General features: G+C 38.5%; 1 protein-coding gene across 3 annotated transcripts; it reads right to left on the bottom strand.

Annotated features, from left to right (window-relative positions):
* Positions 1–6,158: 6,158 nt before the first annotated feature.
* On the bottom strand, positions 6,159–20,999 carry LOC108985166 (protein RRP6-like 2). 3 transcript variants are annotated; one of them, XM_035688828.1, is made up of 10 exons: positions 20,918–20,999; positions 20,758–20,808; positions 19,941–20,049; positions 17,319–17,401; positions 16,521–16,566; positions 8,956–9,043; positions 8,654–8,823; positions 7,470–7,808; positions 7,286–7,387; positions 6,159–6,911 (listed from the first exon to the last, which is right to left on the bottom strand). In XM_035688828.1, exons 2-10 carry the CDS (start codon positions 20,763–20,765, stop codon positions 6,270–6,272), a joined length of 1,587 nt encoding a protein of 528 aa, XP_035544721.1. In that variant the 5' UTR covers positions 20,766–20,808; positions 20,918–20,999; the 3' UTR covers positions 6,159–6,269. The 3 variants fall into 3 exon arrangements, with proteins under 3 accessions (XP_035544721.1, XP_035544722.1, XP_035544723.1); XM_035688829.1 differs by having other exon boundaries at positions 6,159–6,908; XM_035688830.1 differs by having other exon boundaries at positions 7,563–7,808.
* Between the last annotated feature and the right edge of the window lie 2,779 nt (positions 21,000–23,778).

Here is a 23,778-nt window from a genome sequence, read left to right as displayed (position 1 = left end):
TCCAATATGGTAGATCAAAGAAAATACTGCACTTCTTCCATATGGATTGCATGTCAAGATCATGTTCAGTAGTCCTTTTTCTTTTCTGCATGTCAGCAACATATTCAACATTCTCTAATTGTCTCAAAATGTCATCTCCATTTGGCACAACAAGCGGATGATTAATTTCTTTCATACCATCAAATGCACTACCTTGCTTTCTCCACCTATGATTCATCGGTAAGAATCTTCTATGTCCCATATACGAAAACTTTCTTCCATGTTTTAACCACTTAGACCACATATTATCCATACAACAAGGACATGCAAATCGACCTTTTGTACTCCATCCAGACAAATCACCATATGCAGGAAAGTCATTGATTATCCACATCAAGGCTGCACACATTGTAAACATTCTTTTGGAGCAGGCATCGTAGGTCGGTGATCCGACCTCCCATAATTCCTTTAGTTATGTTATTAAAGGCTCGAGGTACACATCTATTTTCATAGACGGTGAAGATGGGCCTGGGATTATCAAGGATAACATGAAAGTCGATCGTTTCATGCACATCCAAGGAGGCAAATTATAAGGTATGATCATTACTGGCCAAGTATTGTGAGAAACGCTCATGTTACCAAAAGGATTAAATCCATCCGCGGCTAATCCAAGTCTGACATTGTGTGGGTCAGATGCAAAATCAGTGTGTTGTGAGTCAAATGTCTTCCAAGCCATCCCATCGGCCAGATGTCGTAATACACCATCATCTGTTCGACCTTCAGCATGCCACTTCATGTGTGAAGCAATTTTCGATGACATAAAAAGTCTTTGCAATCTTGACTTCAAAGGAAACCAACGCAAAACTTTTGCTGGGCTTCTTTTATTCCTTCCATTTGTATCAGCATTTTGCTTTCATTTTGAAGTTTGACAAAACATACATGTTTCTCTATTTTCATTATTCTTCCAAAACAACATACAACTGTTAGGACATACTGGGATTTTTATGCATTCAAGCCCTAAGTCACTCATGTACTTTTTAGCCTCATATGTATTTTTAGGTAACGATGCTCCCGATGGAAGTAATTCATTTAGAAATTCAAGAAGCTCCGCAAAGATATTGTTACTCTATCCGCCTAAACATTTCATATTCCACAAACATACAATAGCACTAAACCTGCTATGTTTTGTACATCCTTCATATAATGGCTTATCGACATCTTTCAACATGTTATAAAACTTTTGAACACCCTCATTGGGACCTTGAGAATTTTCATCTATCGCTTCAGCTTCCACACCTATTTCAAGCCCATCTCCAACCACTCCAGGTACAAACATAGGAAAAACATCTTGCAACATTATATGCATCTCACTAGGTCCTTCTTGGCTTTGCTCATCATTGGCGGGGGTATCAGTACCAACATTAGGTGTAGAATTTACCTTCTCACCATGAGCGTGCCAAATTGTGTAACCCTGACAAATTCCATAGTAAATCAAGTGGTCGTGCACCATATCAACCTTGAAATACTTGGACAAGCAACACTTTTTACATGGGCAACAGATTAACCCATCAATACCCATGTTGTCACTTGCAAACTTTAAAAACCCATTAACACCATCAACATATTCTTTCGTATTTCGACGCATTGTCATCCAACTGGTTTTGTCCATATTGCTATTAACTGTAATTGATCTAGCTAGATAACCTACAATATATATTGTTTGTATCAAAATGGAATTAATGCAAACGAATCACTGCATCTTAGGGAAAGTGTGCACATCACAAATCAACAAATAATTGGTGGATATATAGCTAAAGCCTATAGGTAATTTTAAGCATGTACATGTTGGAATGAAGGTAGATTAAAATACCACCACTCTTTCACATTTCATCAATATCGCTAATCACTCTAATTAATACATTAATTCTAAAATAATTTTTAAAAATATAATTTTTGTACTATAAAATAATATTAGGTCTATTTAAAATATTTTACAAGTTCTCTGAAACCTGTTGACAGCCTCGGTAAAAAATAAAAACGTCCAAACTTATAAATACACTCAAAGGGCATATGTGTAATTTAATACTAAACAATTTACGTAAATGCCTAAGAAAAAAAAAAACAAAAAACCCTCATTTTATTTCAAACACTTACAATCGGCCTACATACGTACTTTTCGTTGTGTGATAATTAGAGGCCAGGCACTAAAGGACTCACCGAGAGAGGCAACGAGCGGCAGTCGTGGATGGTCGGCGAGGTGGAAGAGGACTGAGAGAGAGAGAGAGAGAGAGAGAGAGAGAGATGAGCAAGAGAGAGATATTAATGTGAGAGAAAGAGAGACAGAGAGAGGTCAATGGTACTGGAAGGATCGGATGTGGCTTACCGAGAGCGATGGAGGCGTGCAGGGGGCACTCGGGCGGAGCTGGGCGGCTGAGGTGAACAGGCCGGAGAGCTGGACTTCACCGTGCCGAGGCTGGCGGCACCTAACGGAATCGGGAGCAATGATCTTCAGGATGCTCTGTTTCGGTATGGTGAAAACAGAGCCTTCGACGTGAGCCTTCCACTGTGGATTTGCGGCTGGGTTACGGTGGTGGCACCACGAGTGGGTGAGGGGCAGGGTGGGCAGTGAGGTTTGGTAGTCACGGCCAGGCAGCCAAGGGCTGACGGTTGGACGCAAAGGGACTGACTTTCGGGTTGGTGTTTCTCAACAACCGCACGCTTGACGTTGCGGTTCCGTGCGTGGAGCTTCTGCAGTGGCTACGATGGCTGAGCAGGGGGCACTACAGTGGGGCTACCAGATGGAGGCTGGTGGAAGCGGCTGTTAATGGCCGTGCGTTCATGCAATATTGGTTGGGCACTGGCCAGGGTGGTGAATATACGTGGGGTTGAGGAAGAAGAATGGCTACTGCATGCGGCGGCAACCCTAACTTGGGGAAGATGATTTAGGTGCAAATAGAAGTTTAGTGAAATTAAGTGTGTGGCGTTGTTGAAAACCCTAGTAAAAAATGGGGGGAAGAAACGTGCATCAGTGATGTGCATGGGAGACGTGCTTCGGCGTGGGACGGATCCAGATGTTCTCGCGGGCTTGGGTTTCTTGTGTCCGTTACAAAACCCTAGCTTGGGTTTATCAGCCATAAATTTTATTTTTTAATTTATAAAAATACTAAATTTAATTAAAAAATCTATTATTCTCATTCCATAAATATTGAGTCCTATTCTATAAATACACCCACCCCACGTTTCCTGAACCAAATACCAAATCCAATCTCAACCAACTTCCAATTTCCAAATCCAATACCAAAATCTCATAAAATATAGGTCACGTTTCCATATTGATTGGCCATATATACTTTTTTTTTTTTTTTTTAAATTGCTTGCTCCAGCTAGCTCAAATTTTTTTTTTTTTTTTGTCTCTCTTTCTTTCAAAAGCTAGCTCACCTTTAATAGGCTTTGGGGTACAATTATTTTATTATTTTGGATTAAGTGAGAATAGGCTGTAGTTTTTAAATTTGATAAAAAAATGGAAAAAATGAGATTTTATTACTGGCATTTATGCAGACGCCGATAAATGTATATTTAATTAGAGGCATAAAAATAAAACGTCAATAAATGTCCATTTTCCAGCCTTCGTATAAACGCTAGTAATATAAACGCCGCTAAGTCCTCTATACTTTACTAACGTCTATGTAAATGCCGACAAATATATATTTAATTACCGGTGTGAAAATGAAACGTCAATAAATAACTCTTTTCTGGCATATCTATAAGCGTCTCTAATATAAATGCCACTAAATCCTCTCTACTTTAATGTCGTTTATGCAAACGCCGAGAAATATATATTAAATTACTAGCGTAAAAATGAAACGTAGATAAATATATATTTTTCCGGCATATCTTTAAGCGCCGCTAATATATATGCCGCTAAAGCTTCTATATTTTACCAACGTTTATGCAAATGCCAGTAAATATATATTAAATTACTGGCGTAAAAATGAAACGTAGATAAATATATATTTTTCCGGCATATCTTTAAGCGCCGCTAATATATATGCCGCTAAATCGTCTATATTTTACCAACATTTATGCAAATGCCAATAAATATATATTTAATTACTGGCGTGAAAATAAAACGTCGATAAAATATTATTGTTCCGGCATATCTATAACCGCCAGTAATCTAAACGCGGCCAAATCAACTCCAAGCTTGCGGCATTTGCACAAACACCGGTAATGTGTATTTAAGTACCGGCGTATAGGCGTATGCGCCGCTACGCCTATACGCCGCTAATTAGCGGCGCATACACAATACGTCGGCAAATCACTATTTATACCGGCATTTACATAAACGTCATTACTAAAAATGCCGGCAAATGCCCAATTTTTTGTAGTGATACCAAGTAATCAATTGATGTCTATGCTAGAGTACAACAGCAGCCACAATTTAGCATCATTTGTGAGTGATTGTCCAACCATTACAACGGATAAACGTGCACTTCGTCTTTTGTACCAGCATGATCAAGTACAATTCGAGCAAGAACTGAAACTCTGCAATGATTTGTTTTCTGAGTACCGAGATTCCATGGGTCCTTTTATGGATTATCTAGAAAAAACAAATGAAAAACAGTACCTGATCTCCACTCTAATAAGGACCTCGAAATTGAAATATCGATAAGGGGCATTCCTCGTCAAGAGAAGACTCATAAAACTACGAATGAAAGTAACCTTATGCAAGTAAGAAATTTTTATGAGTCTTTGTTTTGCTTCAATATACCATATTTTAATTCTCCCTTTGTATATGTAATATTAATTCTCTCCTTTTGAGTAAAGTTCGGGTAAAGTTTACAATATTTTCTATCTTTTACACAGAATTGTCTATATGATTCGTAGTAAAATTCTGGAGTGGTTCACTCATCGGAGTGCCGACTCCCTTGTGACAATCCCTTTACCACCAAATGATCGTGCTTCTTGGATTGGACTTGCTCTTTGTGCTTCTCTTTCAATGCCAGGGCATTCGTCCCTCCTCTCATCTTTCACATTATTGCCATTGACGGTAATGTCAACAAATTTCGTCTAAGTATTCAAATGATGATATGATATAGTGCAGATATAATTTTATTTTATATCTGAGGACCGTTGTGTTACTAAACAGTTAAGATAAATGAGTATATCTCATCTATGGAGACATTAAATGATTTTTTCATTGAATGAAGATCCAACTCAAAAGATTTTCTATGTATCATTACTCTTTCGAAATTATGGTAAAAAGTCCCGTCCTGCCTGTTGCAGTTAACAGCATTTCCATGCCTAGCTTGATGCATTAACAACAGGCGCTTCTGGCTACATCACACCCTCCAGCGTCCACTTGATCCTTATCATTTACACTAGAAATAATTCTTAAATCTCAGTCATTATTTTTTAGTAATGCTACGTATAATCATAAAATACGCAAGAGTCGCGTGATAGTTTTAAAAAAAAAAAAAAAAAATTTACTATTAAAAAATTAATTTTTTTTTTTCATATAAATACCTTATTTACTCATTTTTTTTTCAAAGAAATTGCATGACTTTTGTGTATTTTACAATTGTAAATATCATTTCTACTTTTTTATCATTTTCAAACTCCTCGATAAACATTTGTCCTTATTGATACAAAAGAAACATTATAAGGATAAGAATGAATCACATGTAAAAATCTCTAAAACTCAGCGACTCAAAATTCGGAATGATAAAAATTTGTTGTGCAGAGATAGGAAGACTTCCCCTTCTACAATTTGGAATAATCTCTCCCCCATTCAACCGAGTTGGAAGCCATGACACTTGGATCACTTGGATATGTTGAACGATTCCCTATGATCGATCTTAAACTATCTAAAACTCAGGAATGAATACGTGGGAAGGTCAAATTGCAGAGACTAATATAGTAATATTTTCATAAAATAAATGCGTAAAATACAGAAATGTGTTGAGTTGATAAGTAAAAATCATATATAAAAGTTCTGTATTTTACGCATTAATTTAATGAATGGGTAGTGCTATTTGAAAGCCTTCACATTACATTCTATCCATGTAACATAATATGATTTGTAAGATTTAAATTTTAAAGTTTATCTTTCAAATCAAATTATGATGGTGTAGAGGCTTTCAAATAGAATTATTCTTAATGAAAATATTCAAATAGAATTGTAAGAACAAAGGAAATTGGTATTGGATAATGAAATGACAACCCACCGAGGTTGATAAGCATTCTTTTTATCTGTCATACACCGACAAGTACAATATGTAGCAAGGGACTCACCGAAAAGTTGCGCTACGATTCCCTGTTGCCGGAAAAGCTTGACGTCGCATGCCTTGTGCAAGTTCTCTTGTGCCATCGTCTCTTTGGGTTCGATCTGTAACTGAACCTTTTTTCTTTCCCCGAGAACTGAGCCGGCCCTTTAAACCTTTCTCGCTTCCTGATTCCAACTCTTCCAATTTATCTTCTCCAAATCTGACCTGCTTCCGTGCTGCTTCATAATCAAATGGCCTTAGCTGCAAGAAACCAGGTTCTTGAGATTTCTCAACTTGTCTGGCTTTCCCATTTTGATTACTTGACTCAAAGCATTTTTGGAAGCTTGATGACAATTCAGAGAGAGACATAGGCTCATCTCCACTATCCAATTCTAAAGCAGATGTCCCGAAATCGTTTTTGTGCCCATTTGTAGCTTCCCTATTTCCACGAATTGATTCCTCTATATTTGATTCATCTACTAGAGTTATAATCTCCTCTAAATTAGAGCTGGCAGCTGGCACGACAATTGATTCTTGAAGATGATGAATTCCCCCAACTGTATCCAGTGTTTCCGTAACTGGTTGTGACTGCTCACTCGTGCCCGAAAATGTGTGGAAGGGGAAGGTCACTGAAGACCTGATTTGTTCCAACTTCATCTCTTCCTGCTAAAAGTTTTTTAATATAATTTATTCATAAGGGAATATATATATATACATATATATATCTACAAGGCGTGAATTTGAATTCTAGCCAATACATAATTGGACAGAGAGATTTCTAAAAACAGAACTACCAAAATATTCATAAAGCTCTAGTATTACATGTGTAACTTGGAAAACAGATACAGCAAGGAAAAGTTCCCTTGGCAAGCAACAAGAATGTAAATGAAGAAGTGCTATGAAGTAAAGCAACCAGAATGCAGAGAGAGAGAGAGAGATTAAAAATAGCATGTCAGATTCAAGTATTTACTAGCGTAAAAAGGGGTAAAGCAGAAGAATGACTATATACTGAATATTCTAAATGAATCCATAAAACTCACCTTTTTATCAGTATTAAACTTTCTCTTTGGAGCAGAACTCCCGAGCAGTGCCCCAAAAGCACCACTAGGCTTCTTTAACATCTGAACCGTTGCTCCAGTAACCTACAAGGAATAAAACATAAAATAAAACCACTACCAGCAAGAATCTGAAACATCATGAATGTAAAAAAGAATCATGGCTTACAACTTTTGTTGAAGCCGATACCAAGGTGTCATCATTTGCCTTAAGCCTTTCAGTGGGGAGCTCTGCAATATAACCATCAGAACCAGTATTTACCTTCCCATTTTTATCTAAAACTTCAAAAGAAGCCCCTTGTCCATCTCTGCCAAGTTCAGAGGCACTGCACCCAAGCTCCAGAGACTCGTCTTGCTCCGAACAAGCAGGCAAGAGTACCGAAATGCTATTTTTCATATCACCAGCTTCAATGCTTTCTCCTCTGGCATTTGCACCTTGAAAATATGCAGGAGCATCGTGTAAGACAGCCTCAGATCCATCGGTAACCACAATATTTCCATCCGATACCTGAATAACGAAATATACCGCTGTTTAGAAAACAGTGGCTAACATTTTGTAGTGAAAAATGTTTTTCTAATGCATTAACTCAACTGGAAAAACAGATTAACAACTCAAACATGGGATAAACTCAAAACAGATTAACTTACATAAAAGATAAAATTTCACTTGTATCTATTTCTTTTTTGATAAGTATACTTGCATCTTATTTCTAACAAGGTGTTTCCTATTGTATACTTTTTGTGTACTTAAACTAGGCCCATTTATACTTTCGCATCAATAAAATCTCCTACTTGTATATTATATATATCTATTTAAAAAAAAACCCATATCCTTTCCACTTCAACTCAATTTACAGCTTCATAAGCTCACTAGTTTGCCAATTGAGTGCTAGAACACGAAAATAGTCTAGTCTATTGTTTTGTGTAAATTTTCACAACCTAAACTTCTGACTTTCTAACAGAATAAATTATACGTAGAAGCATTAAATAAAGCCACCAGAAACTTCAGCGTAGTGGTGAACCTTCATAGTAGTGGGACCTATATCACTAGTTTGAGAATATGGTGACCGTTCAAAATTACTTCCGACTTTATTTTTCAGAAAAGACAGACTGATTAACTGTAGCTCTGTAATGATGCTTTATTGTTCCAAAGCCCATTCTGGATTGAGATTTGTAGTCTTTATGTTTTGATGTTTAAATGCTTTACCAGCCATTTAATCTTTTCCACTTATCAAAACGACATATGATGGATCATCTCAAGATCTCCCCAAGATTTGATTAAAATATATATATTCACAGTTGATGTAACAATTTTGATTGGCACGCTATCATCAAGTCCCATAGAGGCCTTACCATTTCCATGTGGCCAATCTTCAGATTTTCAGCAACAGCTTCAAATGCAGCACCGTTATGCATAGAATGCCTAATGATGTTAACAACGGAAGCAAGATTGCGCTCCACGTAAGGATGCTTTGATTTTACGATTCGACGTAACTTGCTAGTTGCATCCGGCTTCTGCTTGGCTTTTCAACAAAATTATAAAACACATCAAAACAAGTCAAAATATATAATTTCTATGAAAACTATTTGAATACTAATGACAACAATAACTACATATATAAACTGATATAAATTTGCCTAGGTTTCTCAAATACCAATTTGAAGAAGAACTTTGTTTGGTAATATATATCCAGTACTCTCATCCTCTGCACGAGCAACAACATCCCGCCACTCATAAAGCCCCTACAACCCAGTTAAGTATAAATGTAAGAGGAAAGAAACAGAAATTTGCTTTATAAGTAACAATTATTTCATTTTTTTTTTTTTTGATAAGTAAGAAACTTTATTGAATGAATCTTGGCGAAACCCATGTACACAGGAAGTATACAAAATAAGCACCTAATTACATTCTAGAAATCTGAAAACAAAACAAAAACTCATGAGCATTTCCTCCCTTAAGAACAATACCCGAAAACCACTACAAGCAAAGAAGACACAAACAATTTCCAGATATCCTCAACGGTTCGCTTCTTGTCGTTGAAGCACCTCTCATTCCTTTCTATCCATAAATACAACATAATACACAAAGGAATCATCCTCCACACCACTGCCAACTGAGAGCTTTTGTGCCGCCTATTCCAACACTCTCATTGGCATAACCCAACTCAACCTAGCTCTACTAAGAACCCCAACCCATAACTCCCTAGCCACCTCACAATGTAAGAGTAAATGATCAATCGATTCATCATTTTTCTTACAAATGAAGCACCGCTCCATAACAACCTTGCCGTGTTTCCTCAAATTGTCAACCATCAAAATCTTCTCAAGTGCGGTTGTCCAAGTAAAAAAAGCAACTTTAGACGGCACAAACGCCTCCAAATACTCTTCCACGGAAAAGAGAATTGTTGCTGACCAGTGCGGTTGTCCAAGTACTCAAATATTTGGTTGGACAAGTGCGGTTGTCCAAGTACTCAAATTGTGGGAATATGGAAGATCGTCCCAATTTTCCTATGGTGGTGTCTTTGGAGTAAGCAGAATGAAAGAAACTTCAAGGATCGTAAGTGGTCAATGGACAAGCTTAGATTAATACCTTAGTCCATTTGTTGTTTGTAATAGATTTTTTTTTTTATAAGTAAAATAAGTATATATTCATCCAAAAAGTGTCAATTACAAAGAAAAGTTATGCTGCTCCCATCCTAACTAGGTGGGAACATTAGAAACTAGAAACTCATGAAACTCCATGCCATTAAAGTCCACAGCATGAGTCCAAGTACAAAGGGTCCTAAAAAATAACATTTTTAGCTCTGCTATTGATCTCTCTTTGTCTTCAAAAATCCTCTCATTGCGCTCCTGCCATAAGCACCACAAAATACAGTTTGGGATCATCTTCCAAACCGCTTTAATCTGTCTCATTCCTCGAATTGAAGTCCAACAGGCCAAAGCATCCATCACAGTTTCTGGCATCACCCATGCTAGATCTATTCTGTTAAACACCGCATCCCAAATAGTCCTGGCTACCTCGCAATGTAAAAGTAAATGATCGACCGATTCACCCCCTCTTTTACACATACAACACCAGTCTGCTATGATTATGTTTCGTCTTCTCAGATTATCCGTAGTAAGAATCTTCCCCAAAGCTGCTGTCCACACAAAGAAAGAAGATTTGAGAGGAGCCTTATTGCACCAGAGCTTTCTCCAAGGAAATTGACTGTCACGCACTTGTGTGAGTACCTTGTAAAAGGAGCTAACAGTGAAGACTCCTTTCCTTGTTGGACACCACCACAAATCATCTGTATGCTGGGTATTTGGGCGACAAGAGTATAAAAGGCTATAAAAGTCTATAAAACTCCCCATCTCCCAATCCTGTGCTGCCCTGAAGAAATTGATATTCCAAAGGATGTTTCTACCTACAACTTCCATTACCTCCGCCACCATGGCATCTTTAGCATTTGCAATCTCAAAAAGTGTAGGAAAACTGTCTTGTAGAGTACAATTGGTACACCAAACATCCTTCCAAAATCTGATCTTTGAACCTGTACCCAATTGCAATCTTGTATGTTGATGAAAAACCACCCATCCTCTTCTAATGTGTTTCCATAATCCCATTCCAGCGGCCCCTCGCACCTCTCTAGTACACCAACCCCCCTCGAGACCACCGTATTTGTTCTCAATCACAATCTTCCATAAGGCATCCGGTTCCTTGTTATACCGCCACAACCATTTGCCAAGTAGTACCCGATTAAACATCCTCAGATTTCTAATACCCAATCCTCCATTGGAGATTGGACGACATACAATTTCCCACTTGACTAAATGGAATTTGAACTCTTCACCTAGGCCCCCCCACAAAAAATCTCTTTGTATCTTCTCAAGACGTCCCGCTACGCTGGCCGGTATAGGGAATAAGGATAAGAAATAAGTTGGTAGATTGGAAAGCGTACTTTTAATAAGCGTGATCCTGCCCCCTTTTGACAAATACATTCTCTTCCAACCTGCTAATCTTCTCTCTACTTTTTCAATCACAGTATCCCAAATAGAAAGAGCCCTCGAGGCTATACCCAGAGGTAATCCCAAATAGTTCATAGGGAGAGACCCTATCTTACAACCCATTATACCAGCCATTACCCTTAAATTTTGAACTTCTCCAATAGGCACCAACTCAGATTTATCATAATTCACTTTTAAACCAGACACTGCTTCAAAACAAAGCAACAATGCCCTCACAGCCCTCAACTGTTCTGTCTCGGCATCACACATAATAAGCGTATCATCTGCAAACAGTAAATGTGAGATGGTGGTGGTACCCCTACTCGGCGATCCAATCTGAAAACCACTCATATTACCATTAGTCACTAAGGCTGAGATCATCCTGCTTAGTGCCTCCATAACAATAACAAAGAGTAATGGAGATAATGGATCCCCTTGTCTCAAGCCACGCGAACTCGGGAAGAAACCCTCTGGACTGCCGTTGATTAACACAGAGAATCTTGCCGTAGAGATACACCATCTGATCCATGACCTCCATTTGTCTCCAAATCCGCACCTACCCAGTAGATATAGAAGGAAATCCCAATTCACATGATCATATGCCTTCTCCATATCTAACTTGCACATAAGCCCTGGGCTACCAGTCTTCACACGACTGTCCAGACATTCATTAGCAATTAGAGCCGCATCAAGTATTTGTCTACCCTTTACAAAGGCATTTTGGGGCTTAGTGACGATCTGTCCCAAGACCCCACTCAGACGATTAGCAAGTACTTTAGCAATGATCTTGTACGTACCATTCACTAGACTGATAGGCCGAAAATCGGAGATCTCAGAAGCCCCTACCTTTTTAGGGATTAAAGCAAGGAAAGTGGTGTTGAGGCTTTTCTCAAATTTGCCAATCGAGAAAAGCTCCTGAAACACCTTCATAAGATCTCCCTTTATCACCTCCCAACATTCTTGGTAAAAACCCATGGAGAAACCATCAGGACCGGGTGCCTTATCTTTAGCCATTTTCTTTATTACATCATAGACCTCTACCTCTTCGAATGCCCTTTCCATCCTTTCAACTTCCTCCAACTCTATATTACCAAAAACCAATCCATTCAAAGTCGGCCTCCACCCCACCTGTTCAGTTAGAAGCACCTCAAAGAAATTTACCACATGGTCTTTTATTGCTTCTTCTTCTCTACACTCGACCCCTTCAATTTTCAGCATCTCAATGTTATTATTTCTTCTATGAGAATTTGCAATTTTATGGAAGAACTTTGTGTTCCGATCCCCTTCCTTTAACCAAAGGGCTCTCGATTTCTGGCGCCACGACATCTCTTCTTGTAGAATTATCCTCTCAAGATCTACAGCCAAACTAGATTTATGAATTTGTTCCTCCTCAGTAAGTGGTCTCTCTTCTTGAAGTCTTTCTAACTCCTGTATTTCCTCCCACTTTGTATTTTTATTGTCTTCTACATTGCCAAAAGTATGTTGGTTCCACACCTTTAGGTCTCTTTTTAACTCTTTCAATTTGCCTGCAAAAATGTAGCTAGGTGTACCTTCAAGATGATACGAACTCCACCATTGTTTGACCCTATCCACGAAACCATCAGACTTCAACCACATATTCTCAAACTTAAAATACCTTTTACCGCTACGAATGCCTCCACAATCAAGCAAAATTGGCCAATGATCTGATGCTAGGCGTGCCAAACGAGTTTGCCAGATATCAGGAAAATGACTTTCAAACTCAGGTGAAATTAAGAAACGGTCCAATCGGGACCAAGACTGATTATTTGACCAAGTTGCTCCACCCCCAACAAGTGGAAGGTCAATCAAATTCAAGTCAAAAATACACTCCGAGAACTCCAAACTTGCTGGTCTCAATCTTCTACTTCCAGAACATTCACTTTGAAAACGAACCACATTGAAATCCCCTCCAATGCACCAAGGGAGCTCCCACCAACTATACACCCCTACAAGCTCATCCCACAACATGCTTCTGTCTGAATCTAGATTAGGCCCATATACCCCCGCAAATGCCCACGAAAAACCATCTGAAACACATTTGAATGCACACGCTATCAAAAAACTCCCTATATATTCCTCCACTTTCTCCACCACTCTCTTGTCCCACATCACCACCATTCCTCCCGATGCCCCTGAAGAGGCCAAATAAACCCAATCTACATATATGTTGCTCCATAAACTCCTCACAATCTTCCTGTTGATCATTTTCAGTTTTGTCTCCTGTAAGCACACAATATCCGCTTTCCACTCACGAATTAAATGTCTAATCCGAAGACGTTTCTCTACCACATTGAGGCCCCGAACATTCCAAGAAACAATCTTAGGCTTCATTGAGAAATATTCAGCCCCTTCCCTTTTGCCCTATTCCTACTCGAACCACCTTCCGAATTCATCGACCACATCAATCTTTTCAATTCTCGGCTTTTCTTCGATTCCCCCTTCTTATTTTGGCGGTGACCAGCTTCCATAGCAGTTAACAAAGCTATGAACTGCTCCTCAAACCCATCACAATCTATCCCTACCACATTTCGAATTTCCTTTGCTTTGTGTATCACCCAATCTGAAACTTGGTCTGGAAAATAATAGTTCAGTGGGATTGGATTCCCCACTCTGTTATCCTGAAAGCTACCCCCTACCGAAAGCTCCTCAGAACCGCAAGCCTCAGGGATGAATAGTTCATCCTCCACGGAGTGCATAAAATCATCCGAATCATTCTCCTCCTCATCCACCTCAAGCTCCTCCAAATGTCTCACTGAGAGGTCCACCTGAGTCGAGAAACCCCCGCCTCCCTTCGTCGGCGGTATCTGTCCCACGTGAGGTGGAGAAAGTCGATCCTCGAAACCCACCATCGCCTGTTGCGCGAAGAGCACCGGCGTCGCTTCATCGGCGACAACTGCCACCGTCGGCACTGTCTGTGTAACCGTCGGCTGACCCAGCGCCGTCGGTTGACTATCCGGCACAAACCCGAGGCTGCTCAGCTCGGGTGAGAGCCTGCTAGGGCTCGTGGACGAAACGGGTTTCTCAGACCCGAATCTACTAGGGCTCGAGGGCGGCTCTGACCCGAGTCCTACATTCCTGGGCTGGGCCGGCCCAGGCCCAAGTACCTGCTGACCAGAAAGCCTAGAAGGCCCTGCCCCATCAGCCCGAGTGATTACGGGCGGGCTGCTAAGATTGGATTTGGGCCGCGTCGGCCCACTCTTTTTTCTCCACACAGCCCAGCCCTTACCTTTTTTTGTTTTCAACTGGGCCTTGTTCATAGGATAGCCCGGCCCATGAACCTTCTCCTTCCCTTTTAAAACCACCATCTCCTCCATTGCGTTAATAGACCCGGCAAAATTCACTATTGTAGCCATATCTCTCTGCAGTGAATGCATCAGTCCCCGCAAATCCGCCAAGTCCTTTCTGACTTCCCACGTCTCCTGACACAACGTATGGCACGACATACACTTTTGATGCAGCGTTCCTTCCCTCTGCCATGGCCTTTGTCCTCTACCCATAGCTCTCGCACCTTCTTCACGCAGGTTCCCACCGCCATCGCGCCAGTTCGCACCACCCTGCCGCTCACGCACGTTCGCACCACCCTGCCGCTGGTTGATATTCACGGACAACGCCTCCTTATACGACCAATCTTTATGTCTCAATGCCCCACTACCGAGGTTCCGGCCCCCTCCTCCATGCACGCCAACCCTTATCGAGCCATCCGCACCTTTCTCTTTCAGCTTCTCCCTCATCTTCCTCCATCCCCCTCCGTTATGGAATGCAAATGACATTTCTCCTCCCTCCCTGATTGTACTCGGATAATTCAAGAAATCTCCCTCGCCTGTTAACACAACGTTGTGCTATAAGACTAGAGAAACCATTCCGAGTTGCCGAATAAACCTCCTTCTTCCCCTTGCTCAAGCACTCCTCCAGTACCTTCACAAGCCACTGATTTGAAGAGTACCCCAACTCCACCGAGTACTCTGTTTTCCAACTTCTCTCTGTTACTCGCACAGCACCCTCTCTAAGTTTTAACACGATGAAACATTTGGACTCAATCACCACTTCATCATACTGCCCCATCATAAACTTAAAACTTACATAAGAGCAGGAATATTACATAAGAGCAGGAATGGTTCTAAACACTGGGAAGTGGATTTTGTTAGAGCAGTGCACACAAAATTGGGAGATGGAGCTCTAGGCTTCTTTCTTTTATCACATGAAATATAATCTTACCAATCCTGGAGAAATATTTATTACTTCATCTGGAGAAATATCCAGTTCCAATTCTCCAACAGGATTCAACAGGCTGACTAATTTGTCTTCATTTTTTAGTGCTTCAATGTTATCAAGATTAAGTTGATATATTTGTTCATATGACTCTGCAGCTTTTTGATAATCACCAAGCGCAACATGGATTGATGCACGATGAGATCTTTTTGTAATAGATTTTAATACATTGAACGTCCATGATTTTCTTGTACCACTGGACACTCATGCTTAGGTTTCGCTCTTGTATATGTCCCATGTACTCTATGCCTGCTCTATCTCATCAACAAACTCGTTTACTGATGGAAAAAAAAAATTTCCTGAAAGCTGCTGTCCAAGCAAAGAATGCAGCTCTTAGAGGTACCTTCGTCTTCCATATTCTCTTCCAAGGAAAGGGGTTGGTGTTATTGGGGATAAGGACACTATAAAAGAATCAGACATTAAACTTCCCTTTCTTAATGGAGCCCAAAGCCGCTTGTCTTCGCCTCTTATTCTGAAACTAGTGGAGTAGAACAGATTAAAAAATGGAGTAAAAGCCTCAACTTCCCATCATGAGCCACTAACGAAACTAACATTCCATAGAGAGTTCACTATTAGACTCCAAAAGATCTGCCACAGAGGCATCATCAAACCGAGCCACCATATACCCCTCCGGGCAAGCTTTTTTGAGAGTCCTGTAACCACCACTGATCACGTAGCACCATCTCCCACTTCAAAACTAATATGCTTAGAAAACAGATAACTAAAGCTCACTTCATTGCATAAACCAACAAACTGTAGATTCTCAATTGATCGCATGAGTCAAAATACTGTATAAATCCAACATTATCAATACATTATGAGGCTCCTACATTCCAAACAATTGTAACGAAAAGCAGATAGAAGATCTTCTATAATAAATCTTCCCAACACCCTTTATCTAAATAATAAAAGAAATGGCACAGTAAAATGAGAAGCTACTTACTGCAACTACAGCAAGCTCCTGAGCATTGAGACCAGCAGCTTGCAACCTGCATCAAAAGAAAAAATAAATAAATATCCACTGAAAAGTTTTCGAGAGGAAAGAGAAATAACTCTACCAAAAGAGTAAGGTGGGGGTTTGGATAGTGAGATGCGATGAGATGGTTCTAAATGAAAGTTGAATAAAATATTGTTAGAATATATTTTTTTAATATTATTATTGTTTTGGGATTTGAAAAAGTTGAATTGTTTATTGTATTTTATGTGGAAATTTGTGAAAATTGTAATGATGAGATGAGATGAGATGAGAGGGGTTGAGATGATTTTGGTATCCAAACTGAGCCTAAGAATTACTTTTTCTTTTAAATTTCTGCAAGCATGACTTTTTTATAGATAAGTTGGGCTTACATTGTGTGAAAATAAATCTATCAGGACGTGTCTAGTCAGAAAATGGACAGACGAAATATATTCATTTAGCACAATCGATCTCATCCATTCATTTACATAATAATTCACATCCAGTTCTTTGGATGTAAAACAACTCTTTTTATATTAAATGTATCCGAGAGCTCCAAACAGTGCTAAACCCAAGCAGAAGAAAAATACAAACGGGACCACCCAATTAACAAGATATCTAAAGTTTGAAATGCGTGTGAAATCAAATAAAGACATTGAAGAGCTAAATGAAGAGTGGAAAAACACCAATTTGAAAAGAAATTCATGAAATTTCTGCTTAATTGCTATATATATATGGAAAATTCATGCACCAAATTGGAACTGTAAACGAGAGCAAGAAACAGACCCATATATATATAGATATGAGTTTTCTGTCAAAACCTCTTTCTCATACAGCTGCATGCATACATCATAACTGCGCTTGTAGACCTGTCAAAAATAGGACACAGTGAATATGGTGAAGTATATGTTGACAAAAGAAAAATCATAGACACCATTTTCCTCAAGCTCCACTAATCAAAAGATTAAAATCACTCGTTCACATCTTCCTTGAAGGGGAAGAAACTTTTGGTCACCAAAATTGCTGGATTAGGAACTAATAGAATTCAAATGCGCATTCATATAATTTCCAACGTTCAAGAAATTTGAACAATGCACATAAAAACTTATATTGCCCAAATCTCATCACAATATTAGCTGCTGCCATTGCGACAGAAGACCTACACAAAGGTTCCTAAAAAGTCCAAATTCAAGAGAGGAGAAAAGCCATTCTGTGATTCACATTCCTGTCAGAAACTTTAAATATTACAGGGATATAATGGAAAGGAGAATGATAAGGTTACTACTCTCCTACTACCCATTTACTATTCTTTTTATATATATATATATATATATATTTTCACTGAATGGTTAAGTGACTATTAGTAAAATTTTATATTTTTTTTTAATTTTTTCTTAATGATTAAGGATGATAAAAAAATAAAAAATTTGAAATCAACTATGAGTAGTAAATGGGTAAGTAATAGGATAGTAACCCTATCACTATCCTAATGGAAATCAGATTGGTGGATCACAAGCTTGACTGGTAGAGTGACTGAGAACACCAGAAATTATCAGTACAGCATAGCAAGAAGATATAAACAGATTATAAAGAAATATTTCTACCCATTATCCCCATGCCAGAGCCTAAACTCAACTTTATTTCTCCAAATAATTATTCATATTCACCTCAATTATACAACGGTAGCTTCTAAAGACTCAAAACTGAATACCTCAAACACATTTTTTTTTTGTAAGTAAACAAATTTTATTGATCAAAGAATTAGGCAAAGCCCGATACAAATACAAGAACAACTAAACTGAATACCTCAACACATAAACATATATATATATATACACACACACATTTGACAAGTTAAAAACAATAAAAATGGCAATATTATAACCCACATAACTGCTACTTGCAAAATCCAAATGAAAAGATATAGAATAATCTAAAAAAGCAGAAAACTTCAACGATATTTTAGTGGCAATTTTGTAATTTATGCAATGAATGGCCTCCCAGGAACTGCCTGAAATAAATTAAATTCATTAATCCAAGGACAGCACCAAATTTGCAACAAATATGAAATTGTGCTATCCTCAAGAACTGATGGAATAATTGAATATCCACATGAAGCATACCAAGCTCCTGCTGCAGCTCTACAGGATGCATAAGTTTCCAACTTTGCAACTTTGTTACTTTGGGGGGGTCCACAAGCAACAAAAGATGGGAGGAGCAAGAACCATATGGCTTTGAAGCTTAGTTATAAGTATCTAAGGGTTGAAACAGTTTTAAAATTGTCATTAGATTCGGACATGAATTGTGGTGTAAAGGTAGAGCTCTCAAGGAGGATTTCCCAATTTTTTTCAATGTTGCCCATGGGTTACTTCTATAGTGAACCATTTGGAGATATCTAGTAATTCCAATGTAGAATATAAGCTTTATCAAAGCGACTCATGATTGGAGGACGTATGTATTACAATATTCTTTAATCTGTTGTATTCCACTAGTTTGATAGGAGGAAGTGAACACAAGCTTATGTGTGCCCTTCCAAGATTTTTTTTATAGGTAAAATAAATTTTATTAATATAACAGGAAATTGACACGGCCAGTACACACGGCATATACAAGAGTACATAGGCCCTTCCAAGATAGGGATGTTCAATATTCGATCTTTTATAATGTCTTTGTTTCTCATGATAAGGACCCCTTTTCCTGTGAGATTATTTGACGGACTAAAGTTCCTACGAGAGCCATATATTTTCCCATGGACATCCCCTGTAGGAAAGATTCTCACCATTGATAATCTAAAGAAAAAACATAACAATGTGATTGATTGGTGCTACAAGTGTAAGAAGAGGGAGGAATCCGTTCATCATCTTTTACTCCACTACGAGTTGCTAAAAACTGTTTTTCGATATTCTCCTCCTTTAGACAACTTCAATGGACTTTAACGGGTTTAACTTTCATAATTTTCTAGAATATTTTTCTCCTTTCAGATAGGTGTCTATCTTGTATACTTCTTGAGTACTCAGGTTGCACCTTTTGTGCTTTTTAATTTACTTTTATTACTTCTCAAAAAAGAAAAAATCATCTTTTTTTTTTTATTATTCATTCATGTATGCAAGGACAGATTCGAAATTTCACAAACTCCTGTAAAGAAATTTTTAGAGTTATTTACTGATTTTCCTTGGTTTATGAATGCTTGAAGCACAGATATCGCAAAAATGACGAATACTTTCAAAATGGCAAAAATTACCATCCGGCAGTACCAAAACCAACGAAGAACCTCAAATAGAGTCAAGGATAAAAAGAAGGCTTCTGCAGTTTATTGATTCAATGCACAAACAATGTAAGCATCATCAGGGGGGAATTCATAATTCCACAAAATATGTAGATGATGCTAATGGTCCATGAAGATTGTACCTCTACTAAAGGAGAATCAAAATTTTCGTCCTCCTTGGGCATTGAAAACAACTCCATTCTCATTAAATCATATATATGCAATAGATAGTGTGTATCTTCTCTGGCATATCTGTGATCAAGGGAAACTCAATTAGATGAGGGGGGAAGTTAAACAACTGTCATCGTTAGTAAAAAGTAGCAAACAAGTAACCTTGAGCATGGAATACCTCACATATACATCACAATTGAGACCAATTATCAAATATTAACCACACTAGTAGACAAAGAATTATTTGTAATGTAGGTGGGAGTCAGATTTCCAAATATATAAAAACATATACAGAATACTTAGCAAAACAGAAAATATACATACACATTCTGTGTGAGTTTGTGTGTGTCAATTTACATAATTACAGCAATCTCTATTGCAAATCTTTCAAAGGCAGTTTCAGCTGCAATCAATTTAATTACCTCCCGATCTAATCTAAATTAGCACTGTCAAATTTTAAGACGACATTTTCAAATTGATTATACTGCTGCAAAGTCGGCCACCAGTTTACATGCTTTGCTAAACCAAATACCTATGGATGTTATCACATATGCCAAGTGGTGGCTGGTGGGTGCAAGAAAAGAAAGATGCCAATTATATGCATGTGATACAGAGCCAAACCCTCCAGAATTACTTCACTTTGGTCAATGAACTACTAAATCTATTTTTCTCAGAAGACAGAATAATCTAAATAGGATAACAAATGGAATAGGAAAAGAGTAACAAAAGAAACAATGGAAAAAATTGAAAGAAAGAAGATTGCATGGCAAGTTCTACTTTCTACTGTACCTGACCATATCCTCAGGAAGAGGGCGTAATCTCCAATCTGCATTCTGGTATCTACAAAGAGTTGACTCGTCAACCTCACAGTAATAAAAGTAGGAAGAAATTGTCAAACCAGAAACCATAGCCGATCAAGTGAATAGGGAAATTAATTAAAAATGCATACTCTTTATTCGCAATAACTCCACAAAAGTGATCCAAAAGAAACTCCAAACTATTTCTCTGTAGTTTCAATACCTTCGACGCCTGAGCAGCAGAAAGAGCAATCTCCATTTACTTTAGTGTATCAGAAAACAACTAAGAACTATTACTAGTACATTAGCGTAAAGAATCTTGCCAAGCAAATAAGAAAACAAAAACAAGGGGGGGTGGAGAGAGAGAGAAAGAGAGTTGAAAAGCAACCCAAAGAAAAGACTCTTGCCAAGCATCTTTACACTGTATTGTGACAAGATTGACTATAATTATTTTAAGGCTACCCCCTTTCGGTAGCCTAAGTAACTAATTTTCTTAAGGAAGACAAGTCATATAACCATTGATAAACAAATGAAAGTAACCCAAATATAAGATTTAAATCAAACTCATGGGTATCAAATAATAATAATAACAACAATAAAAGAAAAAAGGAATGGAAATTGTATACCAATGAGCTATTCTCAAAATGACACTTTCCAGTCACATATAAATAAGAGAGTGAAGTCATGAGTTTGAGACCCACAAGGTCATGCATAAAAATAGAAATTAATAAATTATTATAACCATCCTTGTCAGGTTACCTTTTAACCATCCTTAGAAAAACTTTTGGCTGGGTTTTTGGTTGGTGACACCAATCTGCTAACATTTCTCATTTGTTGTTGATACTTCCATATTTTGTGAGGCAGAACCAGATTCAGGACTTAAGGCTATTTCTACTTTGCTTTAAAGTTGTATCTGGTTTGAAAGTGAACTTTTTTTTTGATAAGTTGGTTTGAAAGTGAACTTATCCAAGTCGAAGTTGGTTCCAGCTGGTAACATTCGCAACATCCAGTTTTTGGCTAACACTCTTGGATGTAAGGTCTCCTCTTTTCCCATGAATTACCTTAGCCTTCCTTTGGGGGCAGCTTCTAGGGACCAATCTATTTGGGATGCAGTAATTGAGAAGATTGAAAGTAGATTGGCAGGTTGGAAAGGATTGTATTTGTCAAAAGGTGGTAGGATAACCCTAATCTCGCACTCTGTCCAATTTACCAACTTATTTTTTATCTTTGTTCCCAATTCCAGCGAGTGTGACAATCCGAATTGAGAAACTCCATCATGACTTCCTTTGGAGTGGGATGGGGGATGAATTCAAATACCATCTGGTCAAGTGGGACAAGGTATGCTCCCCACTCTCTTATGGTGGGATGGTGGGATGGGAAATAGAAATCTGAGGGTATTCGATCAGGCTCTACTTGGGAAAATGGTTGTGGCGAACGGGAAGCTTTATGGAAGTTGGTGATTGAATTCTAGGGTACGTGGGGTTTATGAAGTGGGAGTGTGGAAGCACATTAGACAAGGGTGGAGGGTTTTTGCTCGCCACACTAGAATTGTGATGGGAGACGGTGCTAGAATAAAATTCTGGTACGACTTATAGTGTGGAGATAGCGCCCTTAAGGACTCATTCCCTAAAGTTTTCAGAATTGCATGTGAGAAACAAGCATCAGTGGCTGACCTCATGGAGATATTTGGAAACTTAGTCCAATGGAATGTGAGGTTCACTAGGGCGGCCCAAGATTGGGAAGTTGGCAACTTTTCTGATTTTTTCACACTTTTGTACATGAGACTGAGTACTCAAGGAACTAACAATTTGCGGTGGGTACCCTTTAGAAAAGGTACATTTTCGGTTCGTTCTTTTTAAGTCCCTCACACAACAAAACAATCACTTTCCATGGAGAACGATTTGGAGAAATAAGGTGCCTCCTAAGCTGGCATTTTTTGCTTGGACAGCTTCTCTAAATAAGATTCTTTTTTTATAAGTAAAAATATTATATATCAATAGGAGTAACCAAGTACAATGTACGTATACAAGAAAATACCTAGCCCATACTAGAGAGCTCCTAATGAGCCAAAAAGCCGGTGAAAAACTACCCAAAATACACCAAACCCAAATTGGAATAGAAAACACCTCTCCAACCCCAACCCCTTGCTTCTCGTAAGACCAATACTACACCCGAAACTCCCTTACAAGAACATCTTCATAATGTCATTCCTTTATTTTTCCCTCAATTTGAGCTACCACCCTTAGCGTAGTAGTTGATTGCCCAAAAAAGACATTTTAACTCTCTGCTTTTCTTAAAACTTGATTTGGTTTCAAGCGAGTGGCTCGCCTCAATCGCAGTGAGTAGTGCTTTAAATTGATCTTTACATCCTCCATGTGAAAGCCCCACAATATGCTGAATTTCATTAACCTTATGCAGAACTCAATCCGATGGTAAACCCGCTATATTGGTTATCGGAGGAAAAGAAACCAGGGAAACAACATTATCCGCAAACACGGTACCCAATTGCACTCCCGACCCTAGACATTCCCCCTCACAAGGCACCAACGACAAACCCATAATTTCCTTCTTGCCATATCCTACATTCAAATCCCGAACCTCCTCAACAGCTATATGGTTGTTGTCCACTATTGCTGTCACCATTAAGGCCTCGTTTGTTTTCACAACACCTCTCAACTTATCTCATCTAATCATTACAACTTTTTCAAATCTAATACAAAATAAAATAAACCAAATTCTAAAATAAAAATTATATTAAAAAATTATATTCTACTAATATTTTATTCAACTTTTAACTTTAATCTTAACTCATCTCACCTAATCTCATATGCGAAAACAAACAAGGCCTAGAGGTTCCTCCCCTCTATCGATGAGGACAATGCTTGTATGTGCTCCACCCCCCGACAATCCTTTCTATGCCACTTTATCAGCCCTACTGCTCCCTCAGGACTACCTTCTGTTACCCCATTTTCATCTTCTAAAAGAGGCTTGTTTGTTTCTTCCAAAGTACTCA

Source organism: Juglans regia, chromosome 3 (genome assembly GCF_001411555.2).
Source record: "Juglans regia cultivar Chandler chromosome 3, Walnut 2.0, whole genome shotgun sequence".
In the NCBI taxonomy this organism is placed as follows: Eukaryota; Viridiplantae; Streptophyta; class Magnoliopsida; order Fagales; family Juglandaceae; genus Juglans; species Juglans regia.
This window is presented reverse-complemented; position numbering and strand designations above follow the sequence as displayed.

What these genes read in the sequence shown, in the direction of transcription:
- LOC108985166 (XM_035688828.1), bottom strand. An exon ending in AGGAGCTTGCTGTAGTTGCA is followed by an intron (nt 9,044 to 16,520) that starts GTAAGTAGCTTC and finishes ACTGGGTTGTAG; the next exon opens with GGGCTTTATGAGTGGCGGGA. An exon ending in AGATTGGCCACATGGAAATG is followed by an intron (nt 7,809 to 8,653) that starts GTAAGGCCTCTA and finishes TTCGTTATTCAG; the next exon opens with GTATCGGATGGAAATATTGT.